This window comes from Phalaenopsis equestris, unplaced genomic scaffold, assembly GCF_001263595.1.
Source record: "Phalaenopsis equestris unplaced genomic scaffold, ASM126359v1 Scaffold000326, whole genome shotgun sequence".
In the NCBI taxonomy this organism is placed as follows: Eukaryota; Viridiplantae; Streptophyta; class Magnoliopsida; order Asparagales; family Orchidaceae; genus Phalaenopsis; species Phalaenopsis equestris.
The window spans coordinates 762,260-784,089 of record NW_018164768.1 but is presented as its reverse complement, the minus strand read 5'-3'; the positions used below and the strand labels follow the sequence as shown (position 1 = coordinate 784,089).

At 33.3% G+C, this 21,830-nt stretch overlaps 2 protein-coding genes across 4 annotated transcripts in view; one reads left to right on the top strand and one right to left on the bottom strand.

Annotated features, from left to right (window-relative positions):
• Nucleotides 1-12,306, bottom strand: part of LOC110025690 (succinate dehydrogenase subunit 4, mitochondrial-like) — a 15,722-nt gene extending 3,416 nt beyond the window's left edge. Inside the window, exon 1 of the mRNA XM_020726301.1 lies at nt 12,021-12,306. Coding sequence (XP_020581960.1) covers nt 12,021-12,209 — 189 coding nt within the window. The 5' untranslated portion in view covers nt 12,210-12,306. The remainder of the gene's footprint in view (nt 1-12,020) is intronic.
• A 2,102-nt stretch (nt 12,307-14,408) lies between these two features.
• The window catches only part of LOC110025726 (uncharacterized protein At1g51745-like), a 15,959-nt gene continuing 8,537 nt past the window's right edge, over nt 14,409-21,830 (top strand). The window contains exons 1-2 of one of the 3 annotated variants that reach the window (XM_020726356.1): nt 14,409-14,477; nt 18,065-19,002. In XM_020726356.1, the coding sequence (XP_020582015.1) occupies nt 18,138-19,002 (865 nt within the window). In that variant the 5' untranslated portion in view covers nt 14,409-14,477; nt 18,065-18,137. The other 2 variants (XM_020726354.1, XM_020726355.1) reach the window with 2 other exon arrangements.

Here is a 21,830-nt window from a genome sequence, read left to right as displayed (position 1 = left end):
TCCTTCCCTTTTACAAATGTAAATATTAAGAATTTCCATTATGAGACTTCTAAATTTGCAAAAAAACACCATATTATTTTTCTTTAAAAAAAATTCTAGATTGTCTAGTCCTTTCGTTTAAATTCATTATGATATTCGAATACCCTCAAACATCCCCAATATTTATGATGCTATGAGATTTGTCACATTCATTGATGATTGCATTCAAATAATTGGGTATACTTTATCAAACAAAAATCTTATGTCAACGTCATCATTTTCACTTTCACTGACATGATAAAAAATCATTAAATATAAATATAAAAATGTTTTGAAATGATAATGTTCTTAATTATTTTAATCACATCCTTCTTACATAAAGAGAATATTATCCACTAATCATAATGTCTTGAGACTCCCCAATAAAATAGTGGCAAAAAAATATGTCATTTTCTAGAAGTTACTAGAGCTATTCTCCTCTAGAATCAAGTACCGAAATTATATTAGAGAGAAGTTGCTCTAACTATTACTTAGCTAATCAACAAAATACCACCAAATGTGATTGACTCCATAAATCCCTTATTCTCAAAGATTTCCCTAAAAGTCATTGAGTGCATTACATGTGTTCATATCCACAAACAATACATAAGAAAATTACATTAAAGTGCTATTAAGTGTGTGTTCATTGGGTACTCCCCGACTCAAAAAAGATACAAATCTCATCACCCATCACAACAAAATTCTATACCGACGCCACAATTGATGAAATACAATTTTTTTTCAAGCTCATTTTCGAGAAGAGAATGCCGACTGAATGAAAGTTTGATAAAACATCATTCATCTTGACATCATCACAACCCAAAATCCAACAAATTCTAATGTTGTACATGTTCAAGTCTACAAGAATAAATAAACCCAGTCTGAATCTCCAGCAAACTCAAGCCTTAGCATCGTCATCAGTTAACAATGATCATCCCATCACCACTCTTTTATTCTCCATCTCCCAACATATATCCTTTCAATTTTTTTCTTACACAAGGTTTTTCTTACAAATATAAGCTTTAATTCCATTATAATAACACAAGTCCTGTTGGAGGCACTAGAAAATGAAAATTGGAGAGAGGGAGACAATGAGAGAAAAGAAGAATGACCGAAATAAAAACTAAGCTTGGGAGATTGTGGACCTACCCCTAAAGGGAAAAAAAGTCGGGCATAAGTAATTTTGTTTAAAGAATAAACAGATGGCAGTTTGGAATGACAAAAGGCAAGATTAGTAGCCCAAAAATACGCTTAATCCTGCAGAATTGTTTATCAACAAACTTTTACACAAATTGCAGGATAAAAATAAATTGCATTGTGATTCTCTAGCTGCTAATTTTAAATCATCGATGTAATATTATGATAGTGAAAAATATTTTCTTACATGAGAAAATTTTTAAGAAAATGTCTATATATATCCATTAGGACTCCAAAGTGCTTTCACAGATAACAAGGTTTGCAAAATAAAAAATACTCCATATGGAATGAAAAAAAATCAAAGAGCCTGATTTGTCAGGTTTACAAAGGTTAGGATGGGAGTTAGATATAGACAAAGCAAAGGAGATCGTGCACACTTCGTAAAGCACTCCTTCGATGAAAAATTTTCATTTCTCATTATATACATTGACGACAAAACTGTTATAGATGTTGACAATCAAGAGAATGAAATCCTTAGAAAAAAAACTTGCCAAAAAATTTGAAATTAAAGAGCTAGCAAACTCAAATACTTTTTGGGTAAAATTTCCTCAATCTGAACAAGAAATATTTCTCTCCCAACAAATATATGTTATGGATCTAGTAACGAAAATAAACATGAAGTGTAAGACATGTAGAACCATAATTGAATCATACCAGAAATTGGACATAGACAAAGAAGGAACATAAATAAACATGGGACAATATCAAAGATTAATTGAAAAATTAATTTATTAATCTCACACCTGACTTGACATCACATTCACAGTAAGTCGTATCGTTTAGTTTGGGCACAAATCTAAATAATCTCACATTCAAGCTACATACAAAATTTTTAGATAATTTAAACCAAATATAGTGTAAGAAATCTATAAAAAAAGCAAGAAACTCTATAAATTAAAGAATACACTGATACAATCTATGAAGGATCACTTGTGAATAAACAATCCACTTCAAGAGATTGCATGTTATTAGGAGAAAATGTCATAATTTAGATGAGCTAAAAACCACCTGCTATATTAAAATCTAGTGTCGAATATGAATTTAGGACAATTGCCAAAGGATCATGAGAGTTTCTATGAATCAAGGTCATACTGAATGACTTAAAAGTCAAGTAGGAAAAATATATGAAAATATATTGTGATAATAAAACTCTTATTAGTATTGTCACAATCCTGTATAGCATAATCATACACAAAATGTTGAAGTGGATGGACATTTTATAAAAGATAAATTAGAAAATAGATTGGTTTGCACTTTATTTGTTCCAACAGGAAGACAGCTTGGTGATATATTTACTAAAAGGCTCAGTTACCCCACATTCAAGACTATTATAAGCAAAATTGAAATAGTAGACTTCTATCATCCAATTTCAAAAAAAGTGTTAAAAAATTGTCAAATCAATAAGGTCTAGATTAAAAAAAAAAAAAAAGATTCTACGAATTTATTGCTTATAAGAAAATGCTTCTCACAAATTGATATAGAAAAAAGGAAAAAAAGGCCCACGGATTGCTTTATCGGCATTAATTGAATCTCTAAATAATTAAAAGACAAATAACTAAAAGCCATTACTTTTTTTAATTATTATAATCATTTATTTCTTTTTTTTTTATAATTTTATATATAAAGACACATTGAACATGCTAAGCTTTTCTAGCCACTTCCTTTTCTACAAAACATTAAGTCAAGCAAAGAAATGAGATCAATGAATAACAATTGATAATGTTGAAACTAAAACAAGAAGAAAATTTTGGGTGTAGAAGTAATAAATGTTATGGTGAAATGGGCCGCAAAAATACGTCGGTCCAAAAATCACAATGTTCATAAAATATTATAAATACAATCTTAATGGCATATCTTTGTATAAAAGCAACAATAATCTCAATTAACATCTATTAATGTTCATGAATTGGAATTATTAAATATACATAATTATTAATTGATATACTCTAAAATTCTAAGCTAGAATAATGCAAGTCAAATTTAAAGTTTTAATTTAGCAGAAGTGAAATTAATCATAATTAATAATTATATTTAAAGATTTAGTTATAGCCAGACATCATGAGATTTAGTCCCTTAGAAGTTAGACGAATTGTAGAAAATATGAAGAAATAGATGTGGGGATCAGTTTGGAGTTAAACTCAAACAACTAAAAAGAAGGGCCTTTAACGTGGGACACAGTTGGATATAAGTCGCGAGCCACGTACGAGACAAGGGAAGTGATGTGGGCTATCTCACGAGGGGTCCCACGTACGTTGATCAGCTAGACTTTGCAATCTCGTGATGCACGAAAGAAGGAATCTCTGACCCTTAAGTGAGGTATGGTGATTTTCCCAGCGGGTTGTTATCGCCATGCCATTGTGGGCCCATATTTAATATTCTTTTAATTATATTTAGGGTTTTGGCATATTTAATATTCTTTTAATTATATTTAGGGTTTTCTCGTAGGGAACTATTTATTTGTTGTTATTTTCTATTTTCTCAAACATTTTGGCTATTTTTACATTATTTGGAGATGTTTTCTCCTAGTTGTCACCCAGTAGTACTAGATTCCTTTCAAACGGCGTGTCTGTAACATGATAGAATTGAGGAGGTGATTCTCTTGGACGTTTGGATGTCTCTTTTGTCGTCCAAGTCAAACTAGCAACAAAGTCTTGTTCGCAGCAAGAAAACTGTTGTTTTCAATTTTGATTCACTGCCTCATCATTATCCATGCAGCATTTTTAGCCGACATCTCACCTATACATCCGTGCCAAGCCATCTTGTGGTTCTCCTTGTTGTTTTCAGTCGGGACTACTACTGAAGATCTTCTCTCCCCTGCAAATATCATCGATCACCCATAATTTTATTCCCTTACTATTCTTCTACCACCAACCCGTCAGACCCACTTCCCGAACATCTTCTAGGAGCCCTAGAACGGTATCATTTGATATCAGAGCCAGACAAACTCTAAAATTTTAGGGATTTATTATTCTTGCCTCAAATCTAAAAATTTGAAGGAAAAAAAATCACATATCATTTCTAACACAATTCCTAACCCCAACCCTAACATTTTCAAAATTCAACTTTCCTACCTCCAAAAAACTTCCACTACAAAACCTGCTCCTAAAACCTAAACCCCCAACCAATCTTGATTTGCAAACCTATATATATAGCTCTAAAGATCTATCAGGGCATTTACATACATAGCACAAAATCTTATGTATTTACATATCTCACACCTAAGACTTTCATATTTACACACATAGCACTCAATTCTTCAATAACACATAAAAATTAGCACTATCACCTCTTCTTAAAAGCGAAATCCACACTTTCATGCATAGGTTTAAAGCACCAAAGTGCTATGTATGTAAATATGTAAAGTGGTTATGCAATCCGCATTCACGTGATGCACGGGAGATGGGATTTTAATCTTGCAAGTGAGCTAGCAGGATTCTTTTGTTGAGCTACTGCCGTCAGGCCATTGTGAGCCCAAATTTAATATTCCTTTAATTAGAATTAGAATTTCTTGTAAGGAACTATTTATATGCTATTATTTTCTGTTTTCTCGGACTTTTAGGCTATTGTTATGTTACTTGGTGATATTTCCCAATGGTTATCTCTATTGGAGAGTTGTATCCTAAGATTTCTTACAGGCGATGTGTCTGTAACCTGATAGGATTGAGTAGGTGATCTCTCTCGGTCATTCAGAGGCCTCCTTTGTCGTCCAACTCGCAGTAAACTGTTGTACACAGCAGTTAAACCGATGTTTTCAGTTCTAGCTCGTTGTCCCGTTGTTATCCACGCTGCAATTTCAGCCAACAACCCTCCTCGGCATCTGTCCTCGACATTTGTGCTATGCCACTTCGTGGTTATCCTTGCTGTTTTCAGCCAGTATAGTAACCGAACATTGTCTATCCCCTTCCAAATATCATTGATCGCCCATAATTTCATTCCCTCACTATTCCTCTAGCTCCTCCGCGTCATACCTGCTTTCTGAACACCTTCTAGAAGCCCTAGAATGGTATTAACCTCGATAATATTACATGAAAGAAAAAAAAACCTTCCAGGTTTTGATTTAGGAGGCACTCCCAGTAACAAGCTAGGCTATTCAAGCAAGCCAAGTCGAGGGATAGACGAAGAAGGCAACAACAAGAGACTATTCTAACTCAAATTAGGTCAAGCTAACGGAGATTTAAAGAACATGCAAATTTCAAATGGATAGACCAAACCTACGAGAATGAGGCTACACAACAACAACAAAGCCTTAATCCCACTACGTACATGAATCTTTTTTCTCCATTGCGTCCTATTTAGTGTCATATTTTCATTTAGTTCTAGTAAATTAAGATCATTTTTAAGACAATAAGCCCAAGCCTTCCTAGATCTACCTCTGCCTTTCTTAACACAAGTCGAATCTAAAACATCTACTCTCCTAGTCGGATCATCAGATGGTCGACGTTTAATGTGACCAAACCATCTAAGACGACTTTCTCTAATTTTGTTCATCACAAGAGCTACGTAGAAGTTGTAAAATAAATATCAGAATGAGGCTACACGAAGTTGTAAGATAAATATTATGATTATTTCCAGAAATTTGAATGAGATAAAACTAAGCTACAAAAAGTACACTTAAAACCCACCTATTTCCTCTTGCTTATATAACCGACCAAACGTTAAATAATATATTTTATTATCACTGCAAGGACTGCTTATATGACCGACTAAACGTTAAAATAACAACAATAATAATAATATTATTATTATTATTATTATCATCCTCATTTTATTAATGTTGTTGCAAAAGGAGAATGACGAGGAGATTTAGAAAAGAGCAATGTTTGTTGAATGAGCTCTTTATTCACATGTATGAAATTAGTTTTATATTTAAATTATAAGAATTTTAGTTTCTTCTTTAAAGCCTAGAAATAAATTTTATTTTGCATTATGTTTTTTAAGCTGAATAGAAATAAATATTTCCAAAGATTGGAATTAATTCTCATGCAAATGAGGTATGGGATTTAATTATAAGTGATGGACAGAAGAAGAAGAAGAAGAAGAAGAAAAAGAAGAGAACTGAAAGGATAAATACAGCAAGGCAAGAATAGGACGGAGCCAAGATCGTGAAGGTATAATTGTAGGCACTGATTATCTAAGCCTAATTTTCAATACAATTTATCATACCTAGCCATCACTATATCCACTCCATGAATCATTAAATACCAACTTGGTTGAACCTTCATGAACAAGCAATAAATTGGTTGAAACTTGAAAGTTAAGTTCTCTTTCAAACCAAGAAAATCTAAAGGCATAATCTATGTAACTTGTACACTAATTTCATAAAGTCTGCCAGTCTACCACAAAAGCTATTTCTCACCTCCATATAGAGCTGATAAAAGGTTTGTTATTAACCCCATCTCAATCCAATATCACTTTGTGCCGGGACATAAATCTCAAACATGTATGTTCTGAAAGGTAAAACGGTAATGGTAAAAAATTCGGAGTGAATCCTAAATCCCCAATTAAAACTGAAAATTTTAAGTTGAAAGGAGAACTCATCATATATCAAGGAAAAAATTGGAACCAATGGAAACAACTAAGACAGATGAGAGCAAGGTGCGCAACAGTACACAATTTCACAGGCAAGCCATCCCCTTCAAAATTTCATGGAGAATTACAATTTAAATGTTACGTTCATGCCATTATCAAAAACTACGCACAAAAATAAAGCTATTTCAAGCAAAGAATGTCCTGAACACAAGACCAAACGTCATAGTCATAAAAGAGAAGTATTGAGTTGGCAACAGCAAAAGCTGGAAACACTAAAATTCACTATTTAACTGTTTCACCCAAATAATATTATGAATGGTCACTCTAAACACTTTCATAAAGCATCATGTGGGAAAGGATACAAACTTTTAAATGCATGTCACAGAATCATACTAATATAAGCAAAGAGGCAACACTTAGTGCTATAGCTGCCTTATCGGACTTAATATATCAAAAAGACCTCTCAGTAGTTAGAAGTTCGAAGTTAACTGTCATTGTAACTATAGATTGCAAAACCGCATCTTTTTTCCTCATTGTTTACCTTCTGTTTACACACAGTTGATGAGAAATTTTATCCTATGAAGAAATGAAGCAATCCAATTTCACTCAATTTTTTCCTCCAGTTCTTTTGATGAATATTTTGTGATTCAAATTATATGCTCTTCCTAGCCATGCAAAGGTAAAACTCCTTAGTATTATTTTCATAGCTACTTTTTGTGTTGTTAGCTTTTTAATATTCTTTTCGTCAAATCCCATTATTTATTAAATTTATTATGATGTGCACATTAAATGAATTGTCTTATAGTCATCATCATTAGCCTTATCCCCATTATTTAAAGTCAGTTTTATGAATCAGTATTACATTCATTAATGTTGAATGTTGCTAGAGATTTTAAATTCATTACAAATCCTTTTGAATAACTTATATCCATGTTACTTTATGTCTAGTAAGATTTTTTTTCTTAAGCTTTTGACATTTATTCTTATATATAAATAGAAAAAAGAAGGTACATTATATCTGCAAATCAACTTGATGAAAATGTGAAAGTGCTCACGTCATAAACTCAATGTGTGAATGATGGAGAGAGCACAGATTGTTTTCATATTACATAAATAATTGTTACTTTCAAGTAGCAATTTTCCAGTTTAATTTAATATGGCAAGTCTATGATGAGGATACCTATCAGAATTGAGAACAGAACGCGTTCTCTAATATTTTGATTCCCCAAGACAGTTTTGACATACTGCTTAAATTGCACGCTGTTTTAGTTCATCTCACATCAGATTCAAAGCTTCAGCGCATGTCAGATTCCTCTGTTTCTATCCATGGCTTGCTTGCCTTTCTTTTGAAAGGATATTTGCTTCTATTTTTGAATTTGTAAAACAATTGGGATTCTGTGGATAGAATTGAAGTTTGATAGTGGACATTTTACCATTAATTTGGGGAAGGTGTTGCCATTTTTGTGCTTTCTTATTTTTTGATCAGGTATCATGCGTACACCCCTGAGGCGGATCAACCTCAATGGATAATAAAGTAGATGAGTTTAATGAGCCAAGCTAAGCACTAGCTCGTCAAATCAAACTCAATGGACTCGTCTGCCAAGTTTGATGGAGGCAACTCTCCACTTGAGCTCCAGACAGAGGCTCGCCTAGCCAGGTTTAAGGAGTCTACCCACAAGCGAAAAGATAGATTTATGCCCATCCAAAGGAAGCATCCACAATGGCTCCAAGATGGCTTCACCTTCATCCAAACTGGCCTTCATAAGCCAACTAGACCAAACATGCCGACTACGATCATTGATGCCCTCCGAACTATCAAGAGATCCTGCGGCACACATCGTTCGCCTAGCCTGATCTTCTATCAATGTAATAACCAACCATTTGTACTTCACAGTTAATTTTACACGAGTAATGTTCATTATGTGGTTTTTTTTGTAGCGCATGCGACCCAAATTCTAACATATAAATAATGGATTTGGGGATAGTCAAAGGTACAATCTTTTTTACTGCTTCCCCGTCTACTCTGTTATAGAGCATCCTGAGCCATATATTAGTGAATTTACTTCCTCAACCCATCTATTTTCTTGCTTTTTTTCTTTTCCTCTGAATTAGTAAGGTCCGGTCATCACCCACAAACAAATCAAAATCCAAAACCATGCATCTAAGACAAGTTTTTATTGCATTGATTCCCTATTTACTTGTATAACTTTGACACTGCTTTGCACTAAAATAATGACTTAGAATTAGTACTTCTTTGGGTGTTGGCTGCAATCAAAATTTATTCCATTTAACTACTATTTTTATTTTGAGAAACAACCAATGGTAGGTTTAATTTTGATTAGAAGTATGTCTCTGCACATAAAATTCATTCAATGATTAAAAAAAAAAACTTTCAGAACTTTCAGAACAACTCAAACTTATTCTCAAACTTATTTGCTCTATTGGATGTGAATGTTTCATTTGTGATAACTATTTATGCTAATTTTTGAGCGACAGTTTTTTCCTTACTCTGACATCAGACTTCAATATTTCTTGGTGACTTCAATCCTTATTCCATTTTTATCGCTTGCATATATTGTGATTGGTTTTGTGTGTGACTAATATTTTATCAAATCAAATACAACATTTGTTTTATGATATGAATCATAATTAATGTTTAGGAACAAGTAGCACAACTACTTGTTCCCTACCTGTTTTGAGGAACGACCTAAGCCGTACATGTGGCAGGTTCTTTAAGGTGACCACGTAATTAAGTCAATTCACGAATGACAGAGAAATAAAATGGGACCAAACAAGTATATGATAAAATGATCTCAAATCCTAGTATCGAGATAGCTCAATCATTTCATAGCTCGACTGTCAATATCTTAATGAATTCCTAGGAATGCTTCATAATAATATTCATAATAATAAGTTGGCCATGCTCGCCCATCTAACTTCCTAGACAACTCAAAAAAGTGGTCCAACTCAAATAAAAAATGAGAACAACAGTGTTGAAAGCTAGATAAAACAAGGGTAACAGGCATGTAGAGCATTCTCGAAATAGTCCGACACCTCTATTGTCAAAAGGGCACAACCAACAAAGACAAGAATCGCCCTAACATTAGCTACTAGGTTTCCCAAAGTGGCAAGCCAAATTAATTATACATCCAAAATTATCAAATAAGATCTTTCAGCCCTTACCACCATTAAAAATGATGATTTGGTTTCTTATGACTATAAATATAGATTGCATACAAATGAATTTCTTTGCAATTGCATACGATAATCACTAGTTAATATATTTATTCTATATGAACTATAAGTCGAACACTTTTAAATTAATTTTAAATTTGAAAATCTCAATTCTCATCTTTTATAAATTACTTATACCTATTATTGATAACTTATATTTTCAATAATGTACTTCTCTTTTCTCACATTTATATCACAAATTTAGGGTTCAAATGAACCAAATGTTTTATAAACTATTCATAGCTTGAGTCAATAAGTGTTATTTTACATTCATTTGATTAACTAATTGAACAAATTTGAACACTTTTATAAATGCTCGATTGTTAGATGAATAAGCTTGAAAAACTCCTTATTTGATTCATTTATGTTTGCAAAACATATCATTTAATGCTTATGAATAAGATCAATTAAAGCTCAATTTTAACCTTGTGAATAAATTCAATTAAGGAGCAATTTAAAACTCACTTATACTATGGTAAATTAAGATTTTAATTCAAAGTACATAAAACAAGATAAACACTTGTTTCCTTAGTTGTTTATTTATTTTGTATATGTATATGCTTATTTTAGTTATTCATTTGGTAGCTTGTTTATTTTTTTAAGTCTAAAAAATAACACATTTATTCATTAGATAAAACTCATTTGATTAAAAAATAAGTAGCTCAATCATATTACTCATTAGTTTGTTCGATGGTACCCATTTAATTATAAAATAAATAGCTAGATATGATCTTGATTTTTTGGATAAATTTCATTTGGATAGAAATTAAAAAGCTCAATAACACCACTTGCTAATTTGCTCGATCGTGGCTCAATTATCATCATATGTAATGAACATGAAATGAACGTAAACAATTTAAATGATTGAACTAAGATTCAACATAAACATATAAACTCAATTTGAGCTTGAGCTCAAATTTTATAAACAAGCTCAAAGTTGAACACGGCCTCAAAAGCTATTTAAGCTCGAGCTTGAGTTTTATAAATTGGCTCAAGCTTGAACACAACTCTGCTCGATTCATCTCTATTCGTTTAAAGCCCTATATCACATGCATTGTCTCTGTGGGGTTTCACCTGCTTAGTTAGTTTTTTACAATCACACGCCTTTTGTTTTATAATTTTCAAGTTACAAATCTTGCATCATTTAGAGGATATTTTAGGCTCATTCTTCAGATATAACATTGAAGATATTTAATATTAAATTATATAATTGATTCAATAGTATAACAATAATTTATTTATACTGTTAAAATAAATTAGATATAGATTTACATACATAGCACACAATTTCTATGTATTTACATGTCTCACACCTAAACCTTTCCTATTTACACACATAGCGCTCATTTCGTTAACAACACATAAAAAAGAGCACTATTACCTCGTCTTAAAAGTAAAATCCACATTTTCATGCATAGGTTTAAAGCACCAAAGTGCTGTGTATGTAAATATGAAAGTTTAGGCGTGAGATATGCGTGAGATATGGGCGTGAGATATGTAAATACATAAGAATTGAATGCTGCGCATGTAAATTTTCCATGATCTTATTGGCGGACATAAATGGCATGCACAACCAGAAAAGTAATAGAAATTGCATAACAAAAGTTTACCCATGGAGCATGGAATCTTTTCTTCAAAAATAACAAGGAATATCAAAATTTCGTGCAGATTATGCATGTAAGAATATTATAAGAAGAAGGGAATGCATATGCCTGTTTGTGCGTGCTTTGGCAATCAAAATTTCGTGCAGATTATAAGAATATTATAAGAAAAAGGGAATGCATATGCCTGTTTGTGCGTGCTTTGGCAAATCAAAATGGAAATTCATTGTCACCTTCCCAGTCCCTGACGGTATTTATTCGTAAATTAGCACAGCTCCTAGAGTTTTTTAAATCTTAAAATTGCACTAACATCACCCCTTAATCCCAAAATCAAGAGCCATGGCGACTTCAACAACTAAAAAAAATGAACATACATATTTACATTATAATAGTCGAAAAATATTGTCAAAAATGGAATGGAAGGGTTCAATATGCAAGCACCTTGCTGGAGCTGAATGAACTGAAGAAGGGAGATCCGGCTGATCGGCGATCGGTAGGTGGAGGAAGGGAAGAGTCTATAGAGTTGAGGCCGTTCAGACACTGAGAGGGGGAGGAAAAAGAAGGATTGAGAGCTCGGTTGATGGTTAGGGTTAGGGCTTTAGATCGGGAAGAGAAGAACCGCGACGCCATGTCCGAGCTCAGCGCGTCAAAGCAAACAATTGAGCTAGAGAAAGACAGAAATGGAAGTTTAGGTAGCTTTGATGCAGAATTACTGAAGATTTACATACAAACCACTCAATTGCTATGCATTTACAAATCCAACCCCTTTCCTTCAATTTTTACAAAATATCTGCCTGCTCAAGGGACAGACCAGGTAGGGTCCAAAGAGGTCAATTGAGATACCTATAAACATAGTAATTGGTTCGTATGTATGTAAATGCCCCTGCTAATAAAGGCATTTAATAATTAAGTGTTTTAAATAGGAATATTTTCACACGTACCACCCTAAATATTATATATTTGGAATTCTATTTATAATTTTATAGTTTTAAATAAGTTTGTTTGCTCATACACCATACAACTTTTATGTAATTACATGTATATAAAACGCCTGAGTTTTTATTTTTACATTTATAATACTAATTTTTTTAGATCACAAAGAAAATAAAAAAAAATTGCTAACTTTAAAATGAATATATATTTTTCATAAAAAGTTGATCTCCTATAAATATGAAAATTGACATTTTAAATATTAGAAATCAAAATACATATAAATTGCATGTTATTGCTGGCGTCATTTGTAGCTCACTTCTTATGCATCGCTCTGTGCAATACCTCGGGGCTTAACCCAAGGCCTTATGGGGCATGATTCTTTAGATATTTCTATAAAAAGTCTAAAGTTGTAGAGATGTTAAACAACATTGTAAGCATGGAACTCTCTGTCTTGAAAATGTCATTTGACCTTCGAGGCCAACATCTCGGCCCAAAAAGTTGAAAAGCTAGAGATAAAATTAGTATCACACTCATGAATCAAATAGTTGAATTGACAGAAACTCATTTATCAGCTCATACATTTTAGGTTACGTTTCTTCCTTAAATTAATATGTTATAGTAGTTGTGTCAAATCACTTTGGGAGCACATCATGTTAGAGGGTCGAGCCTACACACAACTCACATGCCCAAAGATCAAATTTGACACACCCTTATACTAAAAAATTAGACATCAAGTTGACAAAACCATATTTTATAATATCATGCACCCAAGATTGAGTTTCTCTTCGGAGTCATCACACCATTATTGCCATATTAGGATCTTTTTGTGTGACATGCGTTGGATGGCCAAACCTAGACATCATACTCTATAAGTATGATTATTAAACCTATAACATCTTCCCTAATGAATTCAAATGCAAAGCCTACATATCATGTTTAATGAACTCCAAGACTATGATAGTCTGTGTAGGCTACCATTCATCTTGGCGGAGATGGCAGTGACACCCATACATGCAGTATATTCGATACCAATTCAAGGTGCTTGTAAGGTTGTGATAAAGAAAATAAAATTTTAAATAGAATTTTGAGTATTATAGATAATTCATTTTTTAAAACTCCGAAGAATAGCTTTCTTAGGCCTTAAATCATGTTAATTATTATTAAAAAAAAGATTATTTAAATTGCATTAAACCTTTCAAAACGTTACAAAAAATGTCAGACAACTAAGATCCTGTTTGGGGCAGCTTATTTAGTGTAGTGTATTTTGAAAACATACTCAGAACCATTTGGTAAACTGTGTTTTGACAACTTATTCAAAAAACAGTGTTTTCAAACCACTGAATTTAGTGTTTTAACACCGTTCATCACTAGATGTGGTCGCAGACTATATGTGGTCGCAATTTTCTAGCAATGGTTTGACTTTTAAAAAAAAATTATAATAGCCATCGAAGCTTTTTGAAAAACAGATTATTTTTCAGAAACTTATCAGTATGTCACTAGATGTGGTCGCAATTTTCTAGCAATGGTTTGACTCTTAAAAAAAAATTATAATAGCCATCGAAGCTTTTTAAAAAACAGATTATTTTTCAGAAACTTATCAGTATGTTATTAATAAACTGCAGCTGCCCCAAACAGACCCAGAATAATAAAATTTAGGTATCATTTAAGAAGACAATAAAACTTTCTTTCGTTTCATGAATTTGCTTTGGTCTGGTAAAACAGTGTCTAGAAAGTTATTTGGACAAAATGATAAATTTTCTCCCTTTTGATTGCATACGTCAATCTCCATTTTGTGGAAGTGATTTTTAGAAGAATTTTCTTTGAATGAAGAAGCATCTTCAAATGAGGCCCAAATTAATTCATAATGTATTTAGGAAAATTTAACTCACGAATGTAAGACGAGTTACCGAAGTGCCTCTAAAAACACGGCAAATGGAGTTAGAGCTGAACATCTCGTCACCGCCGGTAACTATTCTTCTTGCATCATCTTCATTTTTGTTTCTCTAGATCTTGGTTTTTCCTCTTAGCATAGCGATAAGGAAGAAGAAATTGCAGTTATAGGAAAATAATCGGCGGGGGAATCATTTAAGAATCTCCCATCAATTTCTCCGAAGTGGACTGCGGAGAACTGCGAAACTGAAGGGAGAGGTAGAAGGGAGATGAGATCCAGCTGGTTCTGAATGGGCACACTAACTGGCGACTTCATTGATCCCACGCGATATCGGTGGAGGCAGGGTGCATCGGCGGTGCTTGCTTTCTCCGGCGGTTAAAGTATCGATTGAGCTGCGGGGCCTGGTGATCGATTTCTTGGGTTTGTTTATAGTGGTGGATGGGAACGGCGTCGGAGGGTTCCGAGGGAGGAGGGATTGTAGGCGACTGCGGTGTTGGGGCAATCGTGTGGGTGCGGCGTCGCAATGGTTCGTGGTGGCCGGGGAGGGTTGTCGGTTCTGAAGAGCTTGCCGAGTCGCATGTCATGTCGTCGAGGTCGGGAACGCCGGTGAAGCTTCTCGGGAGAGAGGACGCCAGCGTGTGAGGATCTTCGTTTATTGTATAGTATGATATGCTTATACTGCGGCTTTATGTCTTTTTTGATTGGCTTCCATTTCATAGAAATCATGGAATTGTTAAAAGAAAGAAAGGCATGAAATCAATAGAAGAAGTAGTGGATTAGTGATATTCCTTTTTTCTCCATTTTCTTTTTCTCACCGAGGTTGTTTTTTATTGCTGCATTGTGCTTGATTCCTTATTTATTATGTGTTTGTATTTTTTTTTAATCCTTTAGATACCATATTTCCTTAGAATTTGTGGATGATTCCTATTTGAAAATACTTAAGTGCTGTGCATGGCCTAGATTTAAGGTTTCCCACCCCGTTCCTTTGTGTTTCCATGGTTTGAAATCTATATTCATGCTACTAAATTTGGAAGTATGTCGTTTGATCCCGTGTAAAAACTGTAAACCATTTGATCTTTGAGCTGTGGTCATTCACTGAGGATTAGATTTAGATTATTTGTTTTGAATAATTGTGATTGGCAATGTTAGGGACGAGCAAAGGTGAAGGTGAGCATATGATGCAGGACTTTGAACTGTGTGTTACCAGGATGAAAATGATAGATGATGGATAGATAGTTTGATGATTGTTTCTTTACCAACTTTGTTTTTTTCATGTGAAAAAATTGAGAAATTCTTCTAGCTATTTGTTTGGAAACATGGAAACTTCAAAATACCTTTTGTATTTTGTGTATATAGATAAATATATTGCATATCCAGTCATGTACTCGACATGTTTAAAATTTTTTGGAAATGTTCCAAGGTAAAATTAGGTTTCGACATGGGCTGAACATGGCTTAACTTGATGCGTGGACGCTTACGTGAGGGACGATCTGTTTATCAGATATTAGTATACATACAAAGATTGGACAACTGATAATTCATGAATATTAATGTTATAGTTTTATTAACAAATCACAATTGATACATGTGTTGAAGAATTACTTTTATCATTAATTATGTCTTTTTTTCGGTAATTTTAAGCTTTTTCATTTTATGAATCATATGTATATGGTACTATACTACAATGGATGATGCCTTTAATGGGAAAAAAAAAACTATAAATTGCATATTATCTGTCAATATGTTATAAAATATAGTATCGCCACATGTCATTTCCTATTTATGACGAGTACGTCGTGTCACTATGGCTATATCATTTTGTGTTCGTGTCATCGTGTCACAATGGCTATATCATTTTGTGTTCGTGTCATCGTGTCTATGCTTTAGAGGTTGAAAGAAAATGAGGGGTTTTGGAATATGTATGTAAAATGTCCATTAACAAATATGCTTCACAAGAACGATGATTCTTGGGTTGTTAGCATAAAAAACAACTTATGTATTTTGTTACGAGAATAAGTAGTTACTTTTTCGCTCTCTTGTTTTGTACCCTTCATTTTGATTATGGAAATTAGAAGTCAGATTTATGCATAGAAGTTTTACTTATTTTGAGTGGTAAAAGTAACTCATGGAAATTTATCATATTTTAGCTTTTTATACTGGATGTTCCATGTTAACATGGTTGCTTTGCTATATTTATTAACTACATAGAATTACCAGCTAGGGAAAAAAAATTAGTTTGCTAAATCGTTTAAGTCATGGTTAGCAATTGCATATTATCTCAAGATATCAATCTTTCAGCGTGGGTGCATTAATATATGTAAACTAAGTTTTAATCTTGGATTAAAAATGGAAGTTAATGAATGCAAAATTTTACAGTGCAAATGTCAGTTAGATGAGTTTTGCCATCCAATGCATTTAGTATGCAAATTTTCTATTTTGAAGTAATGAAAGTTCTTATTCATTGGAATGGCAATGATTGTGCATTGATATTTGGTTTTTTAATATTTTGTGTTTTAGTTTTCTAGTTCATTTTAGTTTATTACATGCTTATCATGTTTTGATGTTGATACTTAGGAGAGTGGGATGTGTTCTCTGGTTTTTCTTTTTATGTTTGGTTTACTTTTGCATGGGTTTTCTGATTCAACTCTAAGTTTCCTTTTACTCCATTGTTCTTTGTTGTCTGATATTTTCTTCATGTTTCAAGTGCATTGCTATGATGACACTGACTGTTTTTTCCTTTTTTGTGGCATCTCGATTTAGACAATGTAAGTCTGCTCGGGTTTTCCCTACTGGAGCTTCATTTGTGGGTTCTTTTTTTATGAAAAAAATATTTCTTCCTTGGCACTATAGCATAGTCAGTTGTCGTGGGTAGCTTTCCTTATGTGCTGTTTGCTTCAGGTCTGTCTTCTTTGGCTTTTTTCCCACGTGCTGCTGTTGTTCTATTCGTTGTTTCCTTCCCTTGCACTGTAGTAGTGATTGTTTCCTTCTATTTCCCAAGCATTGCACTGTCGAAGATTTCAGAAATTGATGGAATTGCTGTGAAAAGTTTTCTTATAGTGGAAGTTCTTTGTTTTGTTGAAATTAAGGCTGAAAACATGCTGTTCTTACGTGTTGATTTGAGACATGTAACTTTTGGCAAAATCTCACCGAGGTTGTTTAGTTGCAAGGATTTAGGATTCATGCATTTTGTGACTGCATTGTAAATTAAATAGATTACTTCTTTTAATTATTTGAATTATTTGGTTGATTGTCAAATAAACACTATAAATTATTTGTATGTCTGGTTGATTTGAAGTAAATGCAGGAAACATAGAATTCCATATTGCAAACATCCATGTTATGGAGCTAAAGCAAAAGAAAATTGGAGCTAGAGCTGGAGAGGGAGGCATCACCTGAATTAATCATCAAATAAACACTATAAATTATTTGTATATATGTTCCGTGGAGATGAGGCTCTTATTTCTCATAGTGCTTTTCATTGTCGGTCTATTGCATCTGTTTGTAAATAATTATTTCAATGTTTCTTCGGAGAGTACTTGTTTGGCCAGATGGAGGCATCACCTCTTTTTAGATCATTAAAGATTTATGTTCTTCGGGTGATATTTCTTTATAATATGTAATGCATTTTTATTTTACTCAGCTGTTTGCTTTGTTTGTACAGAGACTGTTATAATTTAGAGAAATCCAAACGCGTCAAGCCATTCCGATGCGGGGAGTTTGATGCATGCATAGAAATGGTTGAGGCCTCTCATAGCACTCCTATTAAGAAAAGAGAAAAGTATGCACGTCGGGAAGATGCCATTCTTCATGCACTTGGACTAGAAAAACAACAGCTTGAATTGCAGAAGGAAAGCACATCTATCTCATGCCATGCAGCCAATAAAACCTTATGCCTTTCAGAAAGAGAACCAAATCATTGCTCTTCTGAAGCAAACCAGGAATCTCAAATGCCTACATATAGAAGCAGAAACTTTAAGAGAAGCGTTGACGAAGATGACAAGCATGAAACGGCAACTCATAATAGTGTAGAAGATGCTAGTTGTGATGTTGTGAAGTTAAATGGAAAGCTCTATCTTTCTGTTGCTGGGGGAAATTCTGATATTACTGATGATGATCACAGCGATTTGCTTCTGCATGGCGGACAAAACTCCAGATTTATAAATCAAGCAGTGACTGACACAAATTTTTCTGTTTTTAAAAGAAAAACACTTCTGCCTAACTCAATTAATGACAACCCTGCTAAAAGACGAGATAGGCGTCGCCCTCTAGTAAAAGTCTTACAGAATAGTACAGAGTTACCTGTTTCTTATTCTTTTCAGCCCCACCATGATCCCAGTGGTAAACCGTTACCTGCGGAAGAACTCCTTTTGAATGCACAAAAGAACACTATACACCCATCACCCCATGCTGATATTCCTTTAGATCATTCTATCCATTCATGGAAATGCACACCGACGGATTCTGGGAATGCTTTTCAGCTGCAACAGCCTGGTTGCATGTCCGGTGAGAGCACACCATCTGGATGGACCGAAGAAAATGATTTCGATTCTTCTGCAACAAATTCTGAAGTTGAGCTGGTTGAAGAAAAACTTAGATCAGGTAATTAGCTTCATTTGTTTCATTTTTCATTAAAATTTCTCTGATTACATTAATCTTTATTTATTGTATGGCCTTGCGACTAAATAACTTCTCCCTTTCTTTGGTTGCCTTTGTGCATCACATTTCTCAATGAATGTGGTATTTTGGTTTGAAGCACTTTTAGCAAAAGAAAGAACTTTGAGTGTTTTACTTTCGTTGTATTTATTTACTCTTCAATTTCAAGAATTTAGTTTTGTTAAGTCCTTCAACACTGCTAATCATTTTTGTATGAAACTATTCAATTTTAAATGTGAATATCTTTTTTTGCCTTATTTGACGTCCCGAGCTTTTTTTGTAACTTGTTCAATGCTGGATTTTCCATTTATTTACTTGTCCGAGCTTTAGCCGGTAACTGTCATCCAATTTATTTCCCCCTTTTCTTTTTTCATATGTACTTACATTCTTTGTTTCGACTTTGTTGGGCTATAGATTTATCCAGTGAATTTGATCTTTATTTGGTAGGATAGCGTCTCTTTTAGAGCTTTTATTAACTATAATCTTTAGCTAAGATTTTGAAGAATACAAAATCGACCGATCCTTGTCCAAAATCACATTCTCTCATATTGAGAGAGTTAGAGATAAAATATTAGTTACTTAAAACCGTTAGCAACATTCAATAGTTCGAAGAAGGATGTTTTGTATTCAAAACCAAGTAAGCTTTGCGATCCAAACGCGTCTGATCCTAAACTAGGAGTGTGATACTCTCACATAGTTCTTTGTTAGTCAGATTTAAGAGCATACTAAGAAGCAAAATTGTGGAGAACTAAGAAAATGCCCACATGTTGCTCATATTTTTGTATTTTAAAAGATTGATAAAATATTGTGGAGAATTCCATTAATCATTGATACACGCTCGATTGATGGGGAAATCAGGGCACCATCGAGTTAGTGTTGGTGCTCATTCAAAGTCAATGTTCGAAATTGAGAAGATCACTTTAGACTAATCATAATGGTTTTTTTTTGTACTTCAAGTCAACATCAGACAAATGATATGCCATCTACAATGGTTAAGCAATTGTTGATAGCAACAAACTGCCTTATTATTATCATTGGAGGCAATAAAATATGTTTATTTGATCAATAATGGTGAGGAAGATGAATGAGTGTGGTTTGGTTCTTAAATATTAGATCCTGAAAATGAAGCATGCGGCTAAGGAAATACTTGAAGAGGTGAAGGGCTAAAAAAGCAATGATAAAGAAAAGAGCATGAATGATGACAAAGTTGGAATAAATATAAGTGAAAATTAATTCTCTTCTAATCTACACATATCATAAATTTAAAATTTTTAATTATGCTTTGTTTAAAAATTTAATTTTGTAAACATTTTAAACTTTGAATATAACTGAACTTGAAGATTCATTTTTTTGGGCATGATATAACGTGATGCTTGTTATATGATAATCTTTAAAACTATCCATCAAATTTAAGTAAATTAATAAGAGACATGAATATTATTTTCTTATGCTCTACTTGGGCTAGTTTCCTGTGTTTTAGGCATTGGACAATCATATCATTTTGATTGTGACATGCACTTTTGATAAAACTGATAATAGATGATTAAATAACCCCACAAGCATTTAAATAAAGGAAACTATCTTAAAATTTATAAAATAAAACATAATGCTAAATGAAAGAAAGAAGATCAAAACGTATTAATAAGATGAGTAATCACAACTGTTTGAACAATTAAGGATAACATTAAATAGATTTATCAAAAATAGTGATTGTACAAGTTGACATTTGTAGGAGCAACTAATGCAATGTATAGGATCAAGTGGATATCCATGAATGAACTTATAGGTTTGAGCGATTGAGGATGATTGTGATTGTATATTGCATTAGTAGATGAGGATTAACAGATTAAGAGAGTTACTAATGGCGATTTATCAGAATGCATGGAGGAGGTTGGTGATAACAACTTGCTTGAGTGAGCAATTGAGAAGCAGGCTACCAGGCTCTACAACAGGTAGTGTTTGGAGAAGTTTATGATTGCAATATACAAAATAAGCAATTGAAGAGGATTGTGTTTGCAATACAAGAATAAAATGATTAAAGAAGTTCAATGTTTAAGATTATGCAACTGAGGTGGGCCTTAAATCGCGCCTAAGCACAATTAAAAAAAAAGCTATGAGGTGTATGCCTCATGCTTGCTGGATGAGGCGTGCCTGAATTGTAATGATCATTTTAATCTATAAAACAAACAATTTATGCGCACCTCAATACAAATTTGAAGAGGTGTGAGCTTATATTAGAGTTTAGGTAAATGTTAAATTATAATCTTATATATGAAAATAAACCTAGCTGACCCCACTTAGTGGGACAAAGGCTTGTTGTTGTATATAAAAATAAACGTATTTTTTACATTCTGTAACTATTATATTTTATTTTGTGATCAATCCTGTTAGGTATGACTCATATACTGGATAAGGGACAAATGCTGGAGCGGAAGCATCTGTTCAATTGAAGGAGCTTTTCGTTATGTGGGTTGAGGGTGCTGGGGCAATGCTCCCGTGGTACGGTACAAGGGTAATTTTGTAATCACATATGTACATCAGGGTTATATATATATATGTTTGTCGGCGTTTAAAAAGGGGGAGAGGTTACGTTTGGGGGTCGCCCGTAAGAAGCTGTCGGTCGCCGGAATCGAAATCCCGTCACCCGCTTCGGAAGGACTTTTTAATTTACATATATATATATAATTTTAGAAAAATACGAAATCAAACTGACCTCATATTTTTCACAGTTTAAATGAAAGAGCGCTCTACCTCAAATCCTGTATCTATCCCGA